Below are 26,479 nucleotides of genomic sequence, written 5' to 3' on the forward strand. Positions count from 1 at the left end.
GAGACGAATGGTGCAATGCCCTTTCGTTGTGATCGTAAAAGGGCGTTAATGTAGGTACGTACGTATATTATTCAATGAAACTCGAATAAAATATTGCCAGGTGGGTTTTCAAACTTTGACAAAGGATAAAACAGTGGTGACATGTGGTGAAAATATGAATAGTAAATTTTTTATTAAAAAAAAATGTTACCGGACAGCAAAGTGCCCATAACATTTTTTACTCAAAATGTGCTAAGGAATAGCTAGTTAAAGTTTGTCGGGTACGTGCCGATACACCTGTATACTGTTGTAATGTTAAAACTCAATAAACAAGTAATTGTATTCAAACTACGTGTATCCTTGTAACCTTAATCTTCACAAAGAAGTAAATCCCTCGCACAGAGATAAGAACATTACATTATAGAAAGGCTCAACTAAAATATCTACTTTCTAACTTTATGTTACTACGTGTGCGTATAATGCCCAATTTATGCGGACAAGTACATTGCTAAAAATCTACAAATAAATTATGACCTTTCAACTACGGATTATTGCCAAACAGAAAGTTGTCATTAATATTGCCATAAATTATTTTATAATTTCTTTCAACAGTTTGCAGAGATTTAGAGCAATATACCGACCTCCACAAATGTGGCGTAAGCCCTATAAAATATAAACGCCTTAAAAGGTGATGCTCAAAAACATATAATTATCATTCTCGTAAACTTGTAAAGTAATCAACGTAATTTAAACAATAATAAATGACAAAGTCCACAAGTAAAATGATTTAATCTTAGGTAAAGGCAGGCTCTAAAGAAAATATAAACACGGATCTCCAATATCTGAGAATCTATCACAACAATGTTATAAAATACCCAACATAAAGATCATAAACATCTTTGAAACATTAAAATGTGTTAACTTAAATAAAAGACATCTTGCATTTACAGGCCAACCATGCAAGTGATTTTTTTTCCAATAGATAAAAGTTTTAGCAATTTCAAAAATATAATATTATATAATAGGTACTACAGAGCAATCATTAAATACTATGTACAAAAATATGTCACGTACAACGTATTTTACATAATATTATGCAACTAAGATTGGATTTTCCCATTCTTATCAAGGAACATGAATCATTATCAATTTAATGTTTTAATAGATTCATTTTAGAAAATATAATAAAAACTAGGAAACAATCTGGTGCAAAGTCAAATACATACACAATATGTACTTATAGATTTTGTCAGGATTTAAAAATTATCATGTTGCTTGTTCGTCATCGATGGTGCAACATAATTTAATTACTTTAGGAAAAAACACTTTTTGCAAGTATTTTTAGGCCTGTACATATGAATATGAATAATTCTTTCGAGAAAGACATACAAAAACAATATTGTATAGTTGATTCAATCCAATATTGTATTTGTATGCCTTTCATGAAAGAATTGAGTTTTTATACGGACAAAACTATTTATTCGTATTCATACACCTTTCGTACAGTCGCAAACAAAGAATTCATCTTAATATTTTGAATCATATCTTGCAAAAAGTGTTTGTTCCTAAAATAATTAAATTAGCGCCATCTGTGTAGAAGCAGTTTGAATAATTTTTATTTAACCCTTAAATATGAATAAAACCACATTTAAATCATAAATTCTAGATTAACATTGTCCAAATTTAAATTAGTGTATGGCCTTTCTTTTTAATACAAATAAAAAAAAATGAAAAGACAACATAATTGTTGGTTTTTGCAGTGCTAAGCCGTGATGTGCGACCTACTTCTTTTTGAGCCAATTTTTCTGATGATGGACACCGCAACACAGTCAGAAATATTGGCTGAACACCTTAAAAATAAACAACCATAATATGTACTAAGAAACGTAAGTCATGTTGTAAGCTTAGACGAATTAATAGAGGTTACCGAGACAACACATATTATTTGAGTGGCCGTCCTATTCATGAGTGGTGCCACATTTTTTATTGGATTAGTATGAATATAACATGTCTTATATTTTTTTATAATGTCATTGGATGTTAAACATTATTATTCAAAACCAGGTGAAGTTTGCAATGCTGACAAATTTATGTGTCAAATAATATTGTTTTTTAGTAAAATATGGAGTTTTATTGTATTTTAAATTACGCTTAATTAATAGTAAAAAAAATGCACCAATTTTAGTATGGACAAACACTCAACGGTACAACACATTCACACAACGCACAGGGAAGGAAAATAGGGTAGAGGTTTTCAGCGCTATTTTAGGTAAAAAGTAAATAATAATACATTGACTGTTCGCTTCTTTGGAAATACATTTATAGTTCAACGGTAGAGGGCTGGCACTCACAGCGCCTTCTTTGAGTGCTATTATTAGTTTAGGGAAAAGCAATAAACATATCTTCTAGTTTGCTAACAATAGTAGTTATTATGACAAATTGAGATCAACGTCAGAGAAGATGTTTAAAGTGTTACGACCGGTAACATTTATACCATTATTGAAATTGTCGAGCCAACAGACTCTACATACAGTATAACCTCGTTAATTCGAAATCCACGGGACATCAAAAATCAAATTTCGAAGTAACAAATTCCCACGTAATTCGAAATTTTATGAAAAAAAAAGACGCTGAAAATCGATTTTCCATCCGTCGCGGTGGACCCTTTGTAATTCATATATTCGAAATAAATTCTTAAAAATAGATATATTTACGCGTAAATAGAGATTTCGCGGCCGATTTCCGTCGCCGCCGCGACCATTTGAAATTCAAATATTCTAAATATTTACGCGTAAATCAAGATTTCTGTCGCGGCCGGCACTTTATTTCGAATATCTAAATTTAAATTAGTAAAAATGCGATATATGTATTTCTGCGTAAACAGACGATTTCGGTCGCGGCCGACCCTTTAAAATCAGATATTTGATGTAAATTCGTAAAAATATGATATATTTCCGCGTAAATTGAAATTTTGCATCCGATTTACGTCACGGCGGGCCCCTTAAAATTTAGATATTCGAAATAAATTCGTAAAAAATGCATATATTTACGCATAAATCGAAAATTCGCAGCCGCGTTTCGTCGCGGCCGACCCTTTAATATCAGATATTTGGCGTAAATTCGTAAAACTACAACATATTTCCAAGTAAAAAATAATTTTCTCGGCCCTTCAAACTCGGATATTTGAAATAAATTGGAAAAAATACGACATTCCAGTGTAAATCGATTAAGATTTACAAAAAAATAATACCAATCAGGACGATGTATAACCACGTAAAAATACATTGACAATAACGCCATGGCCGTCTTTTAGATTCAGATTTACGACATGTTCGCAAAAATCAAATTTTTTCGAATTACACATACAGATTTGTGCACGGACAAAAATAAATTTCCGGGGATATTTTTTTGGCGAAAATTTCGAATTACGCGTTTTTTCGAATTATCGGGGTTCAAATTAACAGGGTTCTACCGTAGTAATATGGCATTTGAATAGAGTAGAAGAAATAATAACCAAGGTCCATAGACTTGCATAAATTAGGGAATCTGCAATTTTTTTAATCATCTATTATTACGTATTATAATTCAGTTATGATTAGTTGATTCTGGTTATTTGTTCAATACTCTATCCACCTAAATTAATGTTTGGTTATGAGTTATGAAGAAGATGTTTGTAACTAGCTTGAGAAAGAAATTAAATTTTTTTATGACAACTATAATAAACGCTTTTAAAGTATGAATACCAACATAATTAATTAATTTATTATAATGTAGCAAGTACTCTAGTCATAACTGATGAAGTGAAATTATATTATAATCAATTGAACTTTGAAATGATTTGAAATCTATTTAAAACATGCAATGATAATATGTAATATGATCAACATAAAACAATACTATCTTAAATATTCCACTTGCAGAGAACAAAGCGAATAGCTTCGTAGAAAGCAAACATTAATTTATTCATATCACTTTTGATTACATCTAGAATAACAGAATTTCTTAAAGTTAAAGGCTGCACCCGGGGTGAGACACCACCAATGAGGCGTCTCACGATGGCGGAATTAAATCAATAGTTAAAATATATAATTAGGTGACAGGACAGGGAGATGGTCGCATTACCGCTATTCTTAGACTTATTCAAACCCTACAGCTAGATCCTATCCTAGATGAATTGTGTGGCTTCTTTTGTAATCCCACTGTAAATTGATTTCAAACACTCCCGAGCAGGTGGCGGTTTGCCAAATACAAAAATACCTTTCATTATATTTGTACCAGAATGGTGATAGAATTTCAAAGGATTTATCAGCTGACCGGCGAATAACACTAATTTCTTTAGCGTGCATCAACAATCAACAAACGATCCTGTAATTTTAAATTTTCAATCAAAAATAATAAAAGGCTCGCAACTGTAACACGCAAAATACAACTGTACAAAATAGATGGTATATGACGTGACTGATAGAGAGTTAAACTTTATACCAATCATTTTTATAATTTCCACACAATAATATGGGATAAATTTATAAAGAGACAAAAATAGTCGGTGTAACTAATGAAATTTTATACTCCAATCTGCCTAAAATGTTGACATGATCTAAACCGACTAATTCCACTCACAACACATAATTTTGCATTCCTTAGCACTCCTTGACGAACATCAATTGCCAAAACTTTTTATATAAATTTTACAAATTGCCAACACTCTTATTCCTTTTACAAAGAAATGAATATTATTTATAGAATGCACTATTCCACAAACACGAAATTCACAAATAGTTTTAGGTCAACGCTGCAAGTCAATCTTCACTTCAGTAACTCGGAACTTGCGGCCGAGGGAAATCAATTATAAAGTCAAATGAGCACTGTCTTCCAGTGGGATATACCACGGGGCACCGGTGAGGCAGCTGTCCGTCAGCTCCCAGCTCCCGCCGCTCTCCGCACCACCCACCCACTCGGATATGTGATATGCGGGGAAGAGACGGAACTAAATTGTAGGAGCAATCAATGCTCTGCGTTGGAATGGAAAACAAAACCTGCACATTTTGTTTAAAATATCAACTTCTGACAGTATCTACCTGCCTCCAACAACCGAGTATGCCAATAAGTTACCAATCACATTTCCTTCATTTTAATTCAGTCCAGGAATGTGATACCCTTTTGTCTCTTACACTTTATTGAGTATCTTTTAATGCTGATAAATTTCAGTAGTCCCAGTAGAAAAACCCACTAATACCAGAGTTATTGAAATGAATCAGCTCCTTTAGATATTGGCATACTGGAGTTAGTTGATGAATGGTGCCCGTGTTGTAGTAGCCCGGCCCCTGAGAGACGCGTGGCGGGCGCGCGGCTAGCCGGGCCCGCGAGGCCGGCACGTGGCTAGCCGGGCCCGCGCGGCCGGGTGCGCGTGGTGTCTCAAAAGAAGCCGAACAGTTCCTACTCTATCTGGCGCGCGCCGGGGCCGTCGATGGGCATTGTGTGGAGAACCTCGTCCAATAGCTGCAAGGCGCGGTGCAGGTGCACCTCCACCCAGCACGGGGTCTCCTTGATAGATTGGCGCGGATAGTCGGGGCCCCAGCCCTTCACAAAGGACAGCCGCACGATGCAGAGGCGCCGGAGGTCGTCCACGCCGATGCCAGCCGCAGCTGACAGACCTGCAAATGTATTATGAACATTCTGATTTTATTTCATTTTAAAATGAAAGACAAACATTCATGGGCTATTAATAACCCGACAATATTTGAAAAACTCTTACTACCACCACACTAAGATGAAATGAGGAGAGAAAATGAACCCAAGAAGCCGGTGGGAACCCAATGATAATAACTATCGCCAAGCTAGGACCTCATGGATTGTCAAGTGGCTACGCAATGAAAGTTTGGTGTATAGCTAGAAACAAAGTCGGGACGCTGTTGATGTTGGTGACAGTTCAAGGCCCATCTGCCATGATTCTATTATGTATGTCACAGCGGACTACATTAGTAGTGTAGTTGAGAAGTGGTCGGTAACAGGTTGGCTTACACTTGGTATTGGGCAGCTGCGGGGTTATATGGCCAGCCACTGCTGCGGCCTGAGCGGCGGCCGCCACCTGAGCCGTGGCGGCCTGCGATTGCATCTGTCGGTGGCACTGACGTAGGTCAAACACCTGCAACATTTATACATACGATTTCCTTACTATTTTATTGTATGAAGCAACATAAACTGTTAAAACATTAAACATTATTTGATGTCATGAAATTTTTTAATTTTTCTTGTGAACGCAACTCGCAGGGTAATTTTAACCATTATCGGAGTTATCATTATCGGGGAAATCGCATTCTCTCAACCTTCTCATTGGCTCGAAAATCAGGCGGGCTGCAACAAGGCCTAATGTTTTCCCTCATCTTTAATTTAGTTGAAACTAGTAATAAATAATAAGCATACTTTTTTTACATTTAACAGCTTATGCGCAGACTTTACCATCAGACTCTGTATCTGTAGAACGCCGGCCTATCGGCAAAGTAAAACCATATTTTCTTTTTGTGGGATATACTATGTGGGATTGTATCTGCGCCTGCTAAAAAATGATCCTAGCATACTAAAATAAATCATATTCGATTAGAAACAAAATAATAAACCCGATAAGAGTTCTTCCCTTTAGTTTTGTATAAAACTCATGCGTAGGAACTTTCTCGAAGCTTCTATTGTGTCTCAGTTCCATTGTTTCTCACGTTTTATTCATTGATATCTTGTAAAATATAAATCTTGTATATCTGTGTTGTTTTTTAATATACATTTAAAACTAGAATTTCATCATTTATTTTTTAATAACATTTATATATTTTTCTTATTATATTTATACATTTATTATTTATATAATTTTTCTGAATATAAGTAACTATTCTGTGAAAACTACTAGATATATACAATTTTTATAAGCACATAAATACATTATCAGGTAAGAGGGTACAAATTACAAAAACATCATTTTGCAAAAAACAAGTTGTTACGAAAATAAAATCATCTGGCGCACGGCAGGCCATGCGAAAAGTTACTATCAGCACACAATTGGCTTGGCGTTCCAAAGGTTAACTCCACACAGGAGGCTCTCAGGAAAATAATTTCCCTCAGGGCCTATGTCTTGACGTGTGCGCTGTAGAAGGAAATGAGGTTATTTGTTTCTATTATATAACACCGTTGGACAAGTGGTGGGCTCCCCTACAAAGGACCTATGTCTTCTTGGGGATGCTGTGTGGAGGAATACACATTGCATCAGTGGCCTACCTTAATGCAAGCACTGGGGTATATCTTGTGCACTGCGTCGCCGGGAGCGCGCCCAGCCTCGCGGTCTAGATAGTAGCTTTGCACAAACACCGAGTGGTCTGACAGGCAGCGCAGCCACACGTCCCCCTCGCCCCGCACATCCAGTTGCACTCCCTTGCCGATGTGGAGCCTGCAGACATAGGTTCACAAGACAAACAAACAAACATCTCCTGGTAGAAGCTGTTACACCCCTTACCAACCTCAAGTTAAAATGTAAATATTCTCATTAGCTTCCCAATGCCGTTCCGGGCAACAGCTTCCCTTCAGTGTTCTACTAACTGCTTTACAAAAAAATATACATCGTTACCCCTAAGGCTAATTTGTTCGCTTTTGAGAACAGCTCATGTATATGGTTTCATAGAAATATTTGTTTCTCCCTTACTTCTAATTTGAGAAATCTAAATTTGAAAAATCTCGGAGAATTTGAACAATTCATCAAATTTCAACGTTCATTTGCGGTTTCTGTGAAAGTCCTATTCAAATTCTGTTATTATATCATTATAGGCTAGTTGCTTGACAGAACTGAAATAAAAACAGAACTTAAAAATATCTTTCACAGAACTTGAAAATTAACTTTGAAATTTGAAGAATTGTTCAAGTTCTCCGAAACAACCCGTCCTAAGCTTTATAATCAAATCTAGAAGTTATCCACAAATAGAACCCCGTTAATTTGAACCCAGATAATTCGAAATTTTTATCAGAAAAATATCCCCAGAAATTTTTTATAATACAAAATGGTTTTCGAAATTCGAAATTTGTTAATTCGTAATTCGAAATTTATTTTTGTCCACACAAGAAATTTTTTTATTTTGTAATTCGGAAAATAAATCATAAAATTTCGAAAATCTGAATCTCCGAAAAATGTATTTTTACGTAGTACTAATTAGTTTTATTACTTTCTAAATCTCGAAAAATCTGATCGATTTACACTGGAAAGTCATATTTTTTCGAACTAACTAACCATCACGCTGTTTCCCCGCAGGGGTAGGCAGAGAGACCGCCAAACAACTCGGTCTTGGCACACACTCCTTGCCTCATTCCCATTCATACATCGTCTCATACATACTCTTCTATTGTTCTGACTCTTGACATGGCCCGACTCAAGTATCTGATTCACTTGGTCGTGCCATGTCTTCCTCGGGCGTCCCCAACTTCTGCTACCATTTACATTTGCATTGTATATTCTCCTTACACTCCTTTCTTCGCTCATTCGCTCTACATGCCCAAACCATCTAAGCGTCCCTTTCTTGATCTTACTCATTACGCTTACATCACCCTTGCACTCTTTGCGGATCTCCACATTCCTCACACGATTATACATGGTTTTACCACACATACGCCTCAGGGACCTCATTTCAACAGCATTCAATCTACTTCATAAGATTTTTTCGAATTTATTTCAAATATCCGAGTTTGAGGGCGGAAAAAATTCCCTGTTATAATATGTCGTATTTTTACGAATTTACAGCAAATATCAGATTTTAAAAAGGTCAGCCGGAAATCGGGCGCGAAATTTCGATTTCTGTGTAAATATATTGTATTTATATGAATTCATTTTGAATATCTGAATTTAAAGGGCCAGCCGCGACGTAATTAGAGGCGAAAGGGCCAACAGCAACGGAAATTGGCTGAAAAATTTCAATTAACGAGTAATTATATCGTATTTTTACAAAGTTACTTAGAATATCTGAGTTTAAAGGATCGGCTGCAACAGAAATCAGCCGCAAAATTTGGATTCAGGCAAAGACATTGTATTTTTACACATTTACTTCGAATATCTGAGTTTAAAGAGTAGGCCGCGACAGAATTTGGCCTCGAAAAATTACACGGGAATAAGTCAAAATATTACGAATTTACTACCTGAATTTGAAGGGGCAGCCGACGAACTTGATTTTATACATTTTTTTTTCTTAAAATTTCGGGGATAGTGGGAATTTGTTAATTCGAAATTTGATATTCCGTGAATTTTGAGTTAACGAGGTTCTACTGTAATATATTTGTCTAAAAAAATGTGTGTGTTTTTATTTATTTTTTCATTCATCAGTAATTTTAGTTACAAAAAAAAACTGATATGAACCATTTTTAAAACTTATTTATGTTTGCATTCAAAATTTTAATATTTCATAAATTATATTATAATAAAAATTGAAAGTGTATTTCATTACTTTTCAAGTACAGTTTTTAGTTTTCGGATCCATTTAGAAATATTCCATTCATATGTATTTTATTGCAAAGCAGAAATTCGTCGACCCTCTGACAGAATATGCTAATTAACCTGAGGGGTTAAAATAACATAATACAGATGCTGGAAAGGATAAATGGCTAAAGCACCATACTGCTAAATTATTCACTTATCCTTTCCATCATCCACATACATGTATTTATTTATCTAAATAAATTCATTCTTACAGACTCGAGTTCTTTTAATCATTTATACAATACAATCTTCCCACAGAAACTATAACAAGTCTCCAATTCAAGATTGAGAAGTGCTTACCTCGCTCTCTCGCTCTGCTCTGTTCTGTGGACGTTGCTCAAAGCTCCTAGGCAGAACCTGTTTCCTCCAGAGGGGTCAACGTAGCCGTCCACCTGGACATATTAATTCATTTAAAACACCTTTACATAATACATAACATTAGAGTTATGGGTACCGCTGTCCTGGAACGAACCTGAACGGAGAATTCATCTGCCCACCGGCTGAGTGTTGGGCCAGATCGGTAGAGGCTGGTTGAGAGAGACTCTTTGATCTTTCCAGCCGGACTCTCTCAACCCATCGCCTAGCACCGCAGTGGGAGACACTTACCCCCAGATACCTTTCTACCCCACATACCTTTTTCTTTACCATTACTTCATATCATTTAAAACACCTTTACATAATACATAACATTAGAGTTATGGGTACCGCTGTCCTGGAACGAACCTGAACCACCGGGAACGGAGAATTCATCTGCCCACCGGCTGAGTGTTGGGCCAGATCGGTAGAGGCTGGTTGAGAGAGACTCTTTGATCTTTCCAGCCGGACTCTCTCAACCCATCGCCTAGCACCGCAGTGGGAGACACTTACCCCCAGATACCTTTCTACCCCACATACCTTTTTCCTTACCATTACTTCATATCATTTAAAAGACCCTCCACACAGCATCTCCACAGATGACATAGTGTGGAGTTAATGCAATTTGTTTTTTTTAAATAGACCATCATCCAATTATTATTATCGAAAAATGTATCGATTGTTAAAATAAAATATTTGTATTTTATCCTTTCTCCTTACAAAATATTCCTAGTGAGACAAGGACAAATGTGAGAAATGTTTAAACCTAACATATACAGTGTCCGGAAACCCGAATAGACAAAAGAAATAAGTGAGATGCACCATGAACCAGCATTAGTATGAAACCGCATGCAAAAAAGTGTCACCAACATCATTTACCAATGCTACTGCAAATTGTATCTACGCACAACGGTGCATCACTAACATTGGTCCGCGTAGTTTTCATATCTCCTTTTTTTTATATTTTCTAGTGAAAAAATGTAATGAAAACTTATTTATTCCTTTCTCCATAATTTGAAATGATGGCCTAGGACACCTTTGAAACCAAAAGCCATGAATGATGAAAAAAAAAAAAATTATTTTGTAATAGACTGAAGTCATTCTCACCGTGACATTGGGCCGGCTGGACGGAACCTTGAAAGTCTCGCCCACCTGCGTATCCAGCTCGAAGTAGGCCACGGAGCACCAGTATTCGGGGGCGGGCTGCGCCGATAGTAGGCCCCCGGCACCCCCCTCGCCCTGCACGCCCCCGTGGGGCCCTGGGCATGAACAAGAAAAATGTCACGTTTGCATGTATTTTGTTAGGAAACCGGACAAAACAGAACAAAAATTAAAAATCCTTTTTTTTTTCGCCGCCTCCGGTAATCATTTATTGTATGACTAACACTGCTGATCACCCCAAGTGGTTTGGTGACTTAGCAGAAGAGGGGTGACCGGGTTCATGGGGTGAGGTTTGCATACGTCTTGCCGGCGGATGCATCTGCCCACCGACTGCGTGGCGGGCCGGATCGGAAATCGGGAGGCTGGTAGAGGGAAACTCGACTTCTCCAACAGGACTATCTCAACTCATCGCCTTGCATCAAATAAATATGAATAAACTCACAGTAGGAATGATGGTGCTGCCTGTTCTCCTGCGAGGGGGGTGCGCTCTGCGTGTATGTCAGCGTGGACGAGCCCGTCCAGGTGGCGTGGGGGGTGCTGGGGAGGGGGACCGAGGGGACAGGGGGGACCGAGGGGGGCGCTGAGGGGGGCGCGGGGGCCGAGGGAGGGGCAGCGGCCACGTAGCCGTTGGGGGGCAGGTGGCGAGGGGACACGGGCGACGTGCTGGAGGCGCCTGGAATCATCATCAAACAAAGATCAGATATAGAATAAAAACAAAACTAGCTAACAACCATCACAGCGTTTCCAGGCAGGGGTAAGCAGAGAGGATAGACCGGCACACACTCCTTGCTTCTTTCACATTCGTATTTCGTCTATATATCTACATTCATATAATATACAGGAAAATGTAAAAGTAATAAATATTAAATTTATCCAATAAACTGCGTTTCAACAAAATATCAATGCTTAGGTAAATTATGAATCGATGACTAAATAGTGAAATTTGGTGTGCAGCTCGGAATATGATCAAAAAGGCTTGAAAATCAACATCACAATAGACAGATGTGCCAAAACACGCAAATTAGTTCACTTGGATGGGAATCTAACCCATAATCTCCAAAGACACCAAGAGAGCTCATCTTTGACTAAATTCACATTGTTATAGTTGGACCAAAGACAAAAGACAGATAATAAATCTCACACTTTCTGTGCATAGCAAGAGACATGCTACTATTGCTTGTGGTCTAGCTATAGAGACATGCTACTATTGCTTGTGGTCTAGCTATAGAGACATGCTACTATTGCTTGTGGTCTAGCTATAGAGACATGCTACTATTGCTTGTGGTCTAGCTATAGAGACATGTTACTATTGCTTGTGGTCTAGCTATAGAGACATGCTACTATTGCTTGTGGTCTAGCTATAGAGACATGCTACTATTGCTTGTGGTCTAGCTATAGAGACATGTTACTATTGCTTGTGGTCTAGCTATAGAGACATGCTACTATTGCTTGTGGTCTAGCTATAAAGACATGCTACTATTGCCTGTGGTCTAGCTATAAAGATGGCAATACTAACCCAAAGGTTGGGAGATCTGCCCGTCGGAAGAGGAGTGGTCGGGCTGGAAGAAACCAGAGTTGGAGCCCGAATCCATGAGCGCCCCGGACATGCCCAGGCCATGCTGATTGATGCCCGCTGGAACAGTCAATAAGACCCTCATGACTGTTAATTTTCAATAAACTAGTCATTACAATATTACTTCTCAACCTTCCTCCTTCTCCTTCCCTTCCCTACCTTCAGCCTTACAACATACCACAATAAGGAAGTTGAGTAAAAAATATTTCGACTTATAAAAAATATGTTCATGTAGATCAAAAAATATCGATTCTAAATATATAAATATATTTCTATATTATTATTCTTAGAATTAGTTAAACGTTCTTGAAAAAGCATTCAATAGCAATAGACTGTATACGCTCCACGATTGGTCGAAAGAATTCTGACGTCACATGTGTCGTGACTTGTACGTACAACGGATCACCTATGGTGCATCTCTTTCTATTACATGAGAGATGGTCGGTTTAGATGAGAGAGGTGTATAGGCCAAAGGTTTATTTGGGTTTGTCAAATATATGTACGTATTTGTTGTTATTATTATATGAAATGGATTTCTAAAGATACATATTCGTATAGTGCTTTATAATAATATGTTGTTTATTGCATAACTTAGAAGTTTTTATTATTATACATGTCACATAGCATGTGATACACTTCAGGCCGCCGGCCGCCTAGAAAAGTCTCACAGTGAACTGGGCTGTAAACCGTTATTTTACTTTTGGTCTTTACTTTTCTGCGCGGTGGTCCTGAATTCGCGCGGGGCAAGTCAACAAATAGCGAGGCAATACCGTACCGGGCGGGAAAAGCAAATATTCTAACTTAAAATATTAATTTAACTATGAAATCTTAATCAATTTTCTTTTTTTTTAATAACATCAATTCTAATAGACGGTTAACATTGGTAAAAAAATTACTGGAATTCCTTGTTGAAGAATTACAAATTTTTCCATACAAAATGCTTATGCGACGTGGTTTTCACAGTTCGAATGACGTCACACCACACCCCGCCTCTTACCGCTCGGATTCCGCTCGTTTTGGCGGGCTTAATAAAATTTAAACTTTGAGAATTAATTTAATTATGAAAACAAACTTTAAAAAAAAAAAAAAAATACCAGTATTTAAGTTTGAATGCGAACATTGATAAAAAAAAATAAAAAAAAAACGACTCAACTTCCTTATTGGGAATGCCACAGTCAATTCTATCACTTCAGTGACAGATCCTTTACAGAGAAATGATATTCGCGCAACCTTGGAATAATGGTGGACGGTAAATTGGGTTATGAGGAACATGTTAAAAAGAGGTCACGGTGGTGCTATTCCAAGCTTTGTTTATTACGTGAGATTATTATTAAAGTCTTATTCTCTCAATATTGGACTATGGAGACACAGTGTATTCTCTTTGTGTCGGATAATGCTGTAATGTCCTGAGACGCGACCATGACTCTAACCTCCATCAGCACAGGATACTAAATATGTATGTTGAACAGCAGCACCCTTGAGGTGATTTTACACAAAAACAGCGCTATATAAATCAGCCAAGTATTATGTATAAGTAAGTTACATGGAATATGTTAAATGTACAGTTTGAGGAGTTCAAGGTTCCTGCCAATCCGTTAGTCTCATATACACAGTACATGCCAAAGAGACCATTTACTTGTTCTCCCCAAAATAAAACTGCTGTATTTGGGGGTAGTTACACTTATTCAACATCAAAACTTTGGAATGAAATACTCTCTTTCGAATATCGACATCGTTGCAGTGCTTCAAGAAGCTCTGCAATGAATGGTTGCTGAATGCAGTCAACCAAGCACATAATAATTGGTAATGAAAGGGATACCTACTTGTGTTTGTGATTACAGTATTTAATTAGAATTAGAATTTTATTTCTGGTTATTTAATTTAATTCTAATTTTATTTTAATAATTTATTACGTATTTTAGAGGCACTGCAGAAAATCAGCTGCATTCCGGGAAAAATCTGGAATGTACAGGTGAGCAGTGACCCTTTTGTCAACATAATAACATAATTTAAAAAATATTAAGTATTAATATGTAACAATCTATTGTGAAATAAATATTATTATTCCGTGCTCTCCCATTCCTCAGTTAGGACATGACACATCCTTCTAGCACGGAATGTCATTTCTTCGTAATTTGCGCGTGGCGACGGCATATCCCTAATTGATCGGACCCACTCTCCTGTCGTAGGGAGAGGAAGATTATACCATAGTGTGACACCACAACTATAATCTGTATAGGCCATGCCCAAAAAAGCATTTTTAATATTTTTTTAAAGTTAAAAGAAATATGTATACACTTTCGATTTCACTATCTTAACTTAAAAATAAGCATTAAAAAAAAAAACAAATATTGTTTACCACCTAACTTTAAAAATTACCTTTTAATTTCGCTTACTGATCTTAAGAGCATACAGTTTTTTTTTAACACGTTGAACGCCATTGTGGAAATGAAGAAACATTACCATTTTAAATATGAAAAAAAAAATACTCATCGGTGGCATCGGTGACCATCAAAATGTATTCCTTTTTTTTTGACCAAAATTTTCCAAGAAAATCAACTGCCGTCAACGGTGACCGTCATGGCGCTGTGGGAGAAAAATGACGATATTCGTTATGAGGTCACCGGTAATCTACATGGCGTTCAACGTGTTAAATATATTCATTATATTTACTGTTGTCAAGCTATCGGGAAGGAGATTGTATGTGTGTACACCCTTATGGTCTATGTTTCTTTTACCGCTTTCAGTCTTTACTGAATTTGTGAACAGTTTATTATTTTATCTTTTGTAGTGTTCATGAACTTGTGATTTTTTCATAAATGTTGTATTAACATATAATGATTAACACCTGAACTTAAGGAAAAGTAACATTCAATGAAACGTGGGGTTAGGTTGGGTTGTTAGATGGACGACACCATAGAAAATATTAAAACACCCAACAAATACACTACCATTGGGTGGTATCACTGCTACTTATCAAGTTTATCATATGTACAGACTTAATTCCAGCGCCCTTGAGGTGATTTTTAACAAAAACGGCGCTATATAAATTGCCCAATTATTATTATTATTATTAAGGTGAAATATCACCAAATTTCAATATGTACCTACAGTGAAGCCTCTTATAAGTAGAGATGGCAAAATTTCGTTTTAACTAAAAACGCGAAAAAATATTTATGGTTCGAAAATAGGGCATTTATGAGTTTTCTTTGCGTTTCAAGGCATTTGAAAGTGTTTCCAGTGATTTCTATTTCGCGAATTAACGCGAAAAACGTGATTTTGGCCGTATTTCAGCTAAATTATTCTATTTAGCGAAATAGGTGCGAATTTCCCGAAAATACCGGGTATTAAAATAATATGTGAGAATTTATCTTCTTTATTTCATTTTTGGAAGCCTTTCCTACGATTTTTTATAATTTTTTTACTATTTTATTTGTAAATATTTAATATTTTTGTAGGCTAAAATTGCTTTTTGACATTACACAAATTGTGCGAAATAAATTACGCCTATTGATGTTAATCGCAATCTGCATTTGTTGTGTTTGTGTTCGACCCGTACTTAGAGTTTCCTTCCTTATTAATTTAATATTCAAATTAGGGTCAATCCGCACCAAATCATCCAGAAAATTTTGGATTTGTCACCCACCATCTCAGATTTTGATGAAACTTTAAATTTTTAATCCTTCCATATAGATAAGAAAATATACCAAATTTTACCTTCCTACCTCAACTGGTTTTTTTTTTATGGGCAGTTGAAGTTTGGGCAAAATAAGCGTTTTTACATATTCCGAGCACTCCGGAAGAGCTTGTACCTTCAATGAAAAAAAATTGTATCTTTGTCATTTATAGTGCAAATGCAATGAAAATTTTCAATATTATCAAGAAAACTATGCTGATTGCAGAAAAAAATAAATAAACCCTTTACATTTATCTACTTGACTTTAAAAAATTACCAAAAGTAATTTTTTAAGTAATTTTTGGGACGGAAAAGGTACTTTACAAAAAAGCAATATCTCGGGAAGGTACAGTGTTAATGAAGTAATTTTTTTTTTATTCATATCTACAAATAGCATAGAATCACATACAAAAATAAAATTCATGGCATTTTACTTGCTTCAATAAATAAAATCCATTTTAAACTTTTTTCAAACTTTTTGTAATTTTTTTTTTATTCTTATCTACAATAAACATAGTACAACCTAAAAAAATAAAACTCCTGGTATTTTGTGTGCTTCACAGTGTAGAAACGTTTTTAAAATGAGAAATCTTAATCATACAGAATTGTTCCAAGTTTTTTAAAATCTAGATACTGTATTTGCAAATAAAAAAAGTCAAACTTATTCGGTCCTTTACAACATGCTGGTAAGCTTGCAATGTAAGCTTAAGGCACCAACAAAATAATGTACCTTGTTCCTTACCCTGAATGCATACACCATAGCAATATTTTATAACAAGATCAACTTTTTAACTCTTTTCAATACAAAGTTAACTCTTTAAAAAACAAATACAATAAAAATAAAACAGGCAATGTAGGATTAGGTTAAATGAAAGTACATTACAATAATATTGTTTACAAATAAATGTTCAAGTTCATTTTTTACTTTTATTCTTGATCTGACCCATAAGATGGTTGAACTTTTGATCAGCATGATGAACGTCTTTTTCAAGAAAGTAGTAAGCTCTTCCTGAACCTTTTGTTGTGGGAGGGTCAACGATATTAAAAATATTTTGTAGTGGAACAAAACAAATATCTTCTTTTTGATGTGGCCAGTAAAAGGATGGAGCTGGGCCAAAAGGATGCATAAACTTGATTGATACATCACACTCGTCTTCATCTTTGGAAACCACAAGTCCAAAAAACCAATGGTTGTCATATACGCAAGCTACATAAGAGTTTGTACAAATTTGTACCATACTTAGTTGCTCAGAGCGATTTCGTTCCCCACTGAAGTTAAAAATCAAAGCATAATCTGAATCTGAACTTATCCTTTTTGTGCCAACTTCATTTTCAGACAGAGGAACAAAGCAGTGGAAACCTCGAGTGCCTGGTATTGTTTTAGCTTGTGAAAAACGCTGCTGTAATTGTTGCCTGCAAGTGAATAAGCTTTCTTTTCTCAGCAAGTAAAAATATATATTTTCTACTCTCGACTGACAAAACTTAAAAGTTTTGTCTACAGTTGTGATAGTGTTGCCAGGGCCAAGTTGCAAACTTTCTCTAGTTAGAAGACGTTTTACTGTTCCACCTATTCCATCACAGGGAGATTTCCCATGACTCGTAGCAAAAAACGACCAACATGCTTTCAAGTTGAAGTCTTTTTGATGGTGACACAGATTTAAAAAGTTTTTGCAGTTTTTATATTGCGCTGCGCAACCATCAGTAAAATAATGAACACTTTGAATTTGGGGAAATTTTTGATTTAAAAATTGAGCAACAATTTTTTGAGTTTCGTAAACGAAACTTACATCATGTTCCAAGTCATCTGAAATTACACACAAGCTTGACACTGTGAGATCTTTGCCAGGCTCTTCACAAGTGTAAATTACCACTGGGTGGAGTGAACAACTGTCTTGCGTCCAGTGGTAACCCTGGACTTCATTCTGGATAACATAGGAGAAGTTTTCACTGAAGTCTAATAACACAACAGCTTCATTTATCTGAAGCTGTGCTTTTAGGGACTCTTTGAGATATTTTGATTGAGACTTTGTTATAAAAGAATGAGGAAGAAGTTTTACAAGACTCTTCACAAGATGTTCTACATATTCATGAAAGGGAACTGTAACTGAAACCTGCTGTGTTCTATCAGTAGTTACCCATGCACTGTATGTAATTTCATCTTCTTGGTCCCATTCTTCAAATTTTTCTAACAAATGTTTCTTAAGATTTTCACTAGATGTTGAACACTTATCGCAATGTCGAAGCATACAGTCTCTTCACCGTCACAAGCATTAAGAAGCAACACTACATTTTGATGAATTGCACAAACGCAGACAGAATGAGAGCCTGGAGAACCTACTGGCACACACCATTTGGGACGCAACCAACAAAATTTCGAAATCCCAATTTTTGAAGCAGGGTATTCAAACTTGAAGGTAGCATAAAGTTCATTCAGGTTACAAAGCAATAGTCTTTTTTGTTCATAAACATTTTTGGTTATGCTAACTTTATCTTTTTTCCCTGGCATAACACGAGAAAATTCATCGTTTTGGTAGAAATTTTTAACCAAAGTAACTGTTCCTTGGTCTAATGGTTTTCCTTTTTTTGGATCAGGTAAAGCAATGATACCATTTTCATTTAGTAGCTCTCGTGCTTTACGAACTGAGTATTCACCAACACTGAATTCTTCAGCAACCTTTTTTCTACTCCACGAAGTTGGAGCGAGAGTTAGAAGCTGAATTCTCTCACGGCGTGTAACTTGTGTTTCCAATTTTTTTTTAACCAACTCAACAAGCCTGTCCATGTCATTAGCTTTTTCTTGAATACATCTTGGTATTTTTGCATCACATTTTACTGGGGAAAATTCTTTTTCTAAAACTTTACTTACTTTTTTCTTTAAGGTTGAACAAGCAGAATCTAACTTCCGTTTAGCGTAACTAGACTTACTGTGGGGTGGTATTGCATGTAGTTTAAATGGAGATTCTCCAATGTCAGTTAAAGAAGTGTTGATTTCTTGTAAAAAAATTTCTTTGTTTAAAACATTTTCAACTTCACTTATGTCTTCTTGAAAAGTGTTAAGCTCTTCAATTTCATTGTTAAGGTTTTGGCTCTTACTAATTTTTGCTCTGCATGCATTACAAATTTTTTGTCCAGGGATTGCTTTATTAGTTACTTTTAGAATGGTATTAATGTTCTCTGAAAATTCCAAGGATACTGTTCTTAAAGTTTTTGTAATTTTCCTTTTGTGGCTTTGGAACGGGTCAAAACAAGCTTTTTGAAATGTTTCATATTTATTTAAGTTAAATATTCTGTGGTGCTCACAAATGTTGAAAACCAAGTCTGTAGATACAAAACTTCTTTGTTGAATAAGCTTTTTTTCAAATTCACTTAACAAATCCACACTCGTTAATTTCTCTGACTTAGTATAACTTTTTTTGTGACATTCAGTACCATTATGTTGTCCCACACTACATTTAACTAAACTTGTTTCGATTAGAGACATTTTAACAACGTACACCATAACATGAAACAACTACTGTATTTATATAGATGATCACTGCTTTGAAGCTGACTCAGAACTAAGCATGTCAGAGGAAACAAAGCATGTAGTATCCTGCAAACTTAGTGATGAGGCAGATAGTAATTTTCATGTTCTGTCTTGTTCTTGTTGCAGATACATCATTTCCATGTAGTGACTTGTCTCTAGGACTGTTTCTTTGATATTAGTCCATTCATTCAACCTATATTACTAGCTATATACCTAAACTATAACTTGCCCAATTACAAACTAAAAATAGATATAAAAAAAAAAACAAAAAGTTTGAAAAAAGTTTAAAATGGATTTTATTTATTTTTGTATCTAGATTTAAAAAAACCTAGAACAATTCTGTATGATAAAGATTTCTTATTTTAAAAACGTTTCTACACTGTGAAGCACACAAAATACCAGGAGTTTTATTTTTTTAGGTTGTACTATGTTTATTGTAGATAAGAATAAAAAAAAAATTACAAAAAGTTTGAAAAAAGTTTAAAATGGATTTTATTTATTGAAGCAAGTAAAATGCCATGAATTTTATTTTTGTATGTGATTCTATGCTATTTGTAGATATGAATAAAAAAAAAATTACTTCATTAACACTGTACCTTCCCGAGATATTGCTTTTTTGTAAAGTACCTTTTCCGTCCCAAAAATTACTTTTGGTAATTTTTTAAAGTCAAGTAGATAAATGTAAAGGGTTTATTTATTTTTTTCTGCAATCAGCATAGTTTTCTTGATAATATTGAAAATTTTCATTGCATTTGCACTATAAATGACAAAGATACAATTTTTTTTCATTGAAGGTACAAGCTCTTCCGGAGTGCTCGGAATATGTAAAAACGCTTATTTTGCCCAAACTTCAACTGCCCATAAAAAAAAAACGAGTTGAGGTAGGAAGGTAAAATTTGGTATATTTTCTTATCTATATGGAAGGATTAAAAATTTAAAGTTTCATCAAAATCTGAGATGGTGGGTGACATGGCCTGGATGATTTGGTGCGGATTGACCCATAATTAATTATTTATAATCTTTCACATGAAAATACTTGCAAATGAAGGTTAAAGATATATTTTACCAAAAATAATTAAAATATGCGCTAAAAAAATTCAGGAAATACATTTTTTTCTATTTTGCTACAAAACGCTAAATTATGCCTCAAAATGCTATAAAACGCTAAATTTCCAATTATTAATGCTAAAAAATCTGAAAATTAATGCTAAATTTTGCCATCTCTACTTATAAGGTTCCCACCTAACAAGTTTTAATGCTTAAGAATTTAATTTTTTTCTGTCCCTTAAAGAATGAAATTAAAAAATTACCAATTAAACCCACATATTGGGTGTATAAGGATGTACTCGACAATCGACCACCACAACACGGGCATGTGCCTAGTATGGTGCTCAAAAAGTTTATTCCTGAGTTTATTTGGAGTAAAAAATGTAGGTGGTAATTGGAAGGCCACTGATCATTGTTTAGGTAGCGGTTTAAATGCCGTCAGAACCCGCCGACCAATCACAGAGCGTTTAAGTGTCTCACGGTTTTAATTGTTTTTAAATGACGATTTATTAATTCTATGCTTAATTACATATAAAAAAACTATCAGAGTTTGTTGACCTTTATGGATATATGTTAAGAGATAATATTCTCTCAACTTTTTTATTCCAACTTCGAAAACGACATTTAAAATAACATTCTGTTAAAATATTGTAATAAAGGTAATAAAGTTTATCACTTTATTAGAAAAAGTTGTAATTTTGAAAACGACACTTAAATTCAAAGCAAATCAGAGTTCAAGAGTTCATTGAACCACTGAGTTACAGACAGACACACACAACCGAAATTAGTATATTTGATAACAAAATTTGGTTCGATGAACTCAAATGTGGAATATTCAGACAAGCACTTAAGTACCTATCTATACAATATAACATTTTAACAGCAAATTATTTTAATTGAGCCATTTTTAAAAATGGAACTGATTTGTCAAGAAGATTATCAATTTATATTTCAGATTATCCAGTCATTTTTCACAGGTTTGATCTAGTTACTAATACAAAATAACATATCCCTAACACCTGGGGTAGGGTTGGGTTGTGTGGGGTTAGTGGTTACTATTAGTTGGACATAAATAATACAGGCGAAGGTAATATAGGTATATACATATTTAAGACAGATGGGTTACATTAGGTTGAGTTAATGTTAATCGGATGACTTTGTTAAAAAGAACAAAAGTTTAAAAATACTGATTAAAAATAAAAAATAAAAAACTGAAAAAAGATTAAATAATAAAAAATAATAATAATAATCTCACGATGCTGTATCCTGGTGGGCAGCCAGGTGGCGCGTCCCTCGGGGGCCTCCTGCTTGGGTACCAGCATGGGCGGGGGCACCTGCCCCTGGCCTTGGTGAGGGGACTGGTGGGGCGGGTGTGGGGACTGATGGGGCAAGTGGGGGGACTGGTGGGGCTGGTGGGGGGACTGGTGGGGCTGGTGGGGGGACTGGTGCGGGGGGTGCTGCGGTTGTGGGGGCCGCGGGGAGGGAGGGAAGGAGGCGGAGGACAGGGGGGCGGAGGGAGGTGTGGCCGGCTCCATGGGGCGCAGCATGCCTAATCGTTAATAATGGTAAATAATAGTAAATTATAAAGAAATAAAAATAAAAACTATAAAATGTCTTCAAAAATAATAAAACATAATTCCTTGTTACCTGTTAACCTTTAGAAGAGGTTGTATCTGTAAAATAATATGGATAAAGGAGTATGTATGTACATACTTCGTATGGCGGTGTTTGTAGGAATCCTCCTATTAATAATAACTAGGTGTATCCCGCCACGCATTGCTGTGGTTTAGTCTGTCTGTGCAATAGAGAAACAATAGCGCATATTGCTTTTACGTCCAACAGATGGCGCTATTTTTGAAAAAAAATCAAGTTTTTACCTGTCACAGGTGACATCTCTATCATGTAGGTATATAAAAAGAAATACGTATTCCAAAGCTACGTTGTGTCGATTTCAGAGCCATCGGTGACAAACTTTCGGAGATTTAAGATTTTGAACAAACAAACATTTACATTTTTATTTATAACATATGTAATTTTTTTAACATAGTTTGATTTTTTCTAATACATAATATGAATACAATTTAAAAAGATGGGAATTTTTTAATTAAAATAATCTCAATTCTTTATCACACTGTCTCCTCTCAAAAACTCACTCTCTTGGAGGTTTTACATAGTTGAGTATAGTATCCACAATGGAAGACAACACTGCTGTAATAGAAATAAAACTTAAAGAAATTCAAAAAATTAATTTTGAATAACCACCAGAATTTGAATTGTCGAGAAAAATTACGAAAATGATGGCATTTTTATGTGGACAAGTAAACGTTTTATAATGATTACTTTTGCCGCCATAAAGATATATTTGTGCGGAGGGTTTTGGTGGCGTCACACAATGTGTGTGACACACATCCATATTCTATATCGTATTGTGAAAATACCCTATGCACAATTAAATACGAGTTTCATTTTTTTCTTTATACTAATTATTTGAAAAAGTCAAGTATGACATTTTATATTTAATTAAGTAATAACACGATTTTTTCATTTTTTAATCAGTTGAAAAATATCTGTGTCAGGGGACAAGTTATTTAAAAGCAGAATCCTTTTTTTAATTTATATTTTTTCATCTAATGTTAATGGCAATATCGACGGAATGAATAGTAATAAATTTAGTATTTCCTGTGGGGAAGATTTAACCCGGACATTAAATCGAAAAATAAAATTCCTCAACCCACCCGTAACCCCTCAGGCTATTTGGTTCTCTTTTAGGAACAGCTCTCATAGAAAGCTCTCATAGGTCTCGTAGAAATCATTGTGTCTCCCTTGTGAGCAATACGATCTAAATGGTATTAGAAAAAGAAAATACCACGCTTTATATTCAAATCTAGAAGTTAACCACAGAAGAATTAAAACATACAACTCTATGAAACCAAAGGTTCCGACAGCAAATTTAGAAAAAATTATGAAACTTTGTGAATTTATTTGTTATTATTTATGAAACCACAAAAAAAGTGAGGCGACAATAATGTTTACAGTTAGTACAAATGTGAGGTGAGATTTTAAAAACTTTTTCATGTTTGCATTAAAAATTTGAATATTTCGAAAGTAAATAGGTTTATCTCTAAATAGTGTAAAATAAAGTCTCTACCCCAGACTGTTTGTGAGTTCTTCTAAACTACCGATTTTGATAGGGTTTTCATTATCATGTAGAGAATTTCTTCCGAAAAGTTCATATATAATACAGGCATTTTATATTTATAGTTTGTAGAAAAAAGTCGAGCATTTTAGATTTCGGATACATACAGAAATATTCCATTTATTTTGATTTTATTGCAAAGCGGAAATGCACTTAAATTCTGATGCCTGATGAGGGGTTGAGCAGTTCGGACTCTTGTTCGGTATTAAAAGAAAAGCGAAATATTCAGGTCCCAATTAAGTATACAAACTTTTTTTAATTGACTTGTCACAAGCGTTAGAACATCTGTAAAACCTTTGTTTTATGTTTATTATGAAATTTATTTAGTTAAAATTTTTTAAATCTTTTATCCCCCAAGACAAAATCCTGGATGCTCCACTGTCTACTGTAATAACATATTTAGTATTTATTTACCCTGCCCCTGCTGTAGGTGAAGGTATCCCTGGTGATGGTGCAGTGGCGAGGCGGCGTGGTGCTGGATGGTCTGCTGCACCACCATCTGCTCCGCCGTATCCACGTCCATGCTGCCCCCGCCGCCGGCCCCCACACTGCCCGGACCTACCGCCCCCGCACTGTACTCGTCCTTCACCAGGCGGCTGGGGCCCGACTGCAGCGTGAGGCCTGATAGGTCTGGAAGAAGAAGGTGCGTTATTAAGTCATTTAGTTAGGAGATTATATACTACCACAGTGAATCTTGTGTTAGTGTTCCTAGTATAAGACAGAACGTTAACATCCGGTGTGACGGTGTTGCCAATGTGGCAATGGCATTCAGCATTATTGACTTTTACAATAGAGTAATTTTTTTAAATTGTCAAAAATAAAATAAACACACAAATAATGTTGTATATTTAAGTGTGAATGGATAATAATAATATTTGGCTAATTTATATAGCGTTGTTTTCATGAAAAATCACCTCACGGGCGTTGTGTGTTGTTAAATGTAGTATATAGGTCTCACCAATACCAGGAGAGACAACCCTCTCGTAGTGGTAGGGGTTGACGCACACACTGTCGCACTTGAGGTCGAACGCAAACTGGCAATACTTGACGTGCTTCAGCTCGTTTTTGTGCAAATCTGGCCAGCGCCATATCCGGGCATAGATCACGTGCGGAAAACCCTTTCTCCCCGCAACCTGAAACGGCACATGTTACACTTTAATACATACACTAACATCTCTTGCAATGCAACTGGAAGGCACACATAGTCACCAATCTTATATGTGTTTGCCTACACTGGCCTAAGTCATAGAAAGAATTTCCTTTCAAAATTTTCTTACGTTGTATTAGGCACACATTATAAATTTATAGATAATAGAATCCAAAAAAACTCACTAGCCATCACGCCGTTTCTACGCAGGTGTAAGCAGAGAGGACGGACTGCCAAACAACTCAGTCTTGGCACACACTTCTTACCTCATTACTCTTCTATTATTCTGACTCTTGACATGGCCCGACTCAATTATCTGGTTCACTTGACCATACCATGTCATTCCCAAACCATCTGAGCGTACGTTTCTTAATTTTACTCACTACGCTTACATCAGCCTTGCATTCTGTACGCATCTTCACACTTCTCACACAATCATATACGGTTTTACCATGTACACCTCAGATCTCATTTCTACGACATTCAGTCTAATTTCAAATAGGGTTAGGTAAAATGCTAAACTTCAATATTTTGAGGCTGTAATTCCAGAAAGACCGAGTAACCAATGACACCCACCTGAAGCCGCCCATCTAAAGTCCTCTGGATGGTGACACATTTGCTGGGGTGAGCTCCATTGGTGGTTATGGCCGTGATCAGCGAGTCCAGTTCATCCCGCTTCTCCTTCAACTTCTTCACCAGCGACTCGATTGCTCTCTTGGCGAAACCCTCGCTCTCCCCGCCTTGGCGGTGGCACATCAGCGAGTGGACGATGCTGAGGCAGGCGTCAGCTGACGTGGGAGCATTATTCGTCATAGCCGTCATCTCGCGAACTACATCATAATAAAGCACATTTTAAACTATCTAAAACTGTCCATACTAACAAAAATTGTATGTAATATTGCACATTGCGAAGTATTTCTCGTCAAACGTCTAACAAAGAGATCCGTATTCGTAAGTGACAGATCGAATTAAATTTGCCCGTGCGGGAAGGTTAAAATGATAAATACCTTCTTGTGGGGGTACTCCTGACGCGAAGAGGTGGCCCCCGCCGGATAATCCTACCATTCTACTCTCCCAATCTATCCCTGCTGTCGTTGTTCAGCTCTTGAAGTATTATGCACAAAATATCAATCATTTATTTGCGGTGGCATTTTTTATCAAAAAATCCCGAAAAGACCAATCAGAGGCCGGAAATTTAGTTTATAACTTAAGTTTTTATGTAATCTATTCATATAAAAGCAACGGTGAGCAGATATTGGATTTAAACTTAAAATAAATATATATTTAAGAACAGAAACAACGCTCTCAAGGAAAATGGCAA

The 26,479-nt window shown here is 35.8% G+C and overlaps 1 protein-coding gene across 2 annotated transcripts; it reads right to left on the minus strand.

Annotated features, from left to right (window-relative positions):
- Window positions 1-176: 176 nt before the first annotated feature.
- On the minus strand, window positions 177-26,479 carry Med (Smad/Smad4 homolog Medea). 2 transcript variants are annotated; one of them, XM_089640316.1, is made up of 12 exons: window positions 26,166-26,479; window positions 25,735-25,988; window positions 24,970-25,144; window positions 24,426-24,641; window positions 22,071-22,364; window positions 12,510-12,626; window positions 11,436-11,666; window positions 10,940-11,091; window positions 9,779-9,870; window positions 7,243-7,411; window positions 6,001-6,124; window positions 177-5,633 (listed from the first exon to the last, which is right to left on the minus strand). In XM_089640316.1, the coding sequence occupies exons 1-12, from the start codon at window positions 26,221-26,223 to the stop codon at window positions 5,416-5,418; spliced, it is 2,100 nt and encodes a 699-aa protein (XP_089496442.1). In that variant the 5' UTR covers window positions 26,224-26,479; the 3' UTR covers window positions 177-5,415. The 2 variants fall into 2 exon arrangements, with proteins under 2 accessions (XP_089496442.1, XP_089496443.1); XM_089640317.1 differs by lacking the exon at window positions 22,071-22,364.

The sequence above is a fragment of the Hesperophylax consimilis genome, chromosome 15 (genome assembly GCF_061612785.1).
Source record: "Hesperophylax consimilis isolate HC1 chromosome 15, BYU_Hcon_1.0, whole genome shotgun sequence".
Lineage (NCBI taxonomy): Eukaryota > Metazoa > Arthropoda > Insecta > Trichoptera > Limnephilidae > Hesperophylax > Hesperophylax consimilis.

Excerpts from the sequence above, each read along its gene's own strand:
- Med (XM_089640316.1), bottom strand. The coding sequence starts at position 26,223 with ATGGTAGGATTATCCGGCGGGGGCCACCTCTTCGCGTCAGGAGTACCC. Across the intron at positions 12,627-22,070 it reads GCCCACCAGGATACAGCATC|CGGGCATCAATCAGCATGGC; the intron begins GTGAGATTATTA and ends TGACTGTTCCAG. Across the intron at positions 11,667-12,509 it reads GCAGATCTCCCAACCTTTGG|GCGCCTCCAGCACGTCGCCC; the intron begins GTTAGTATTGCC and ends TGATGATTCCAG.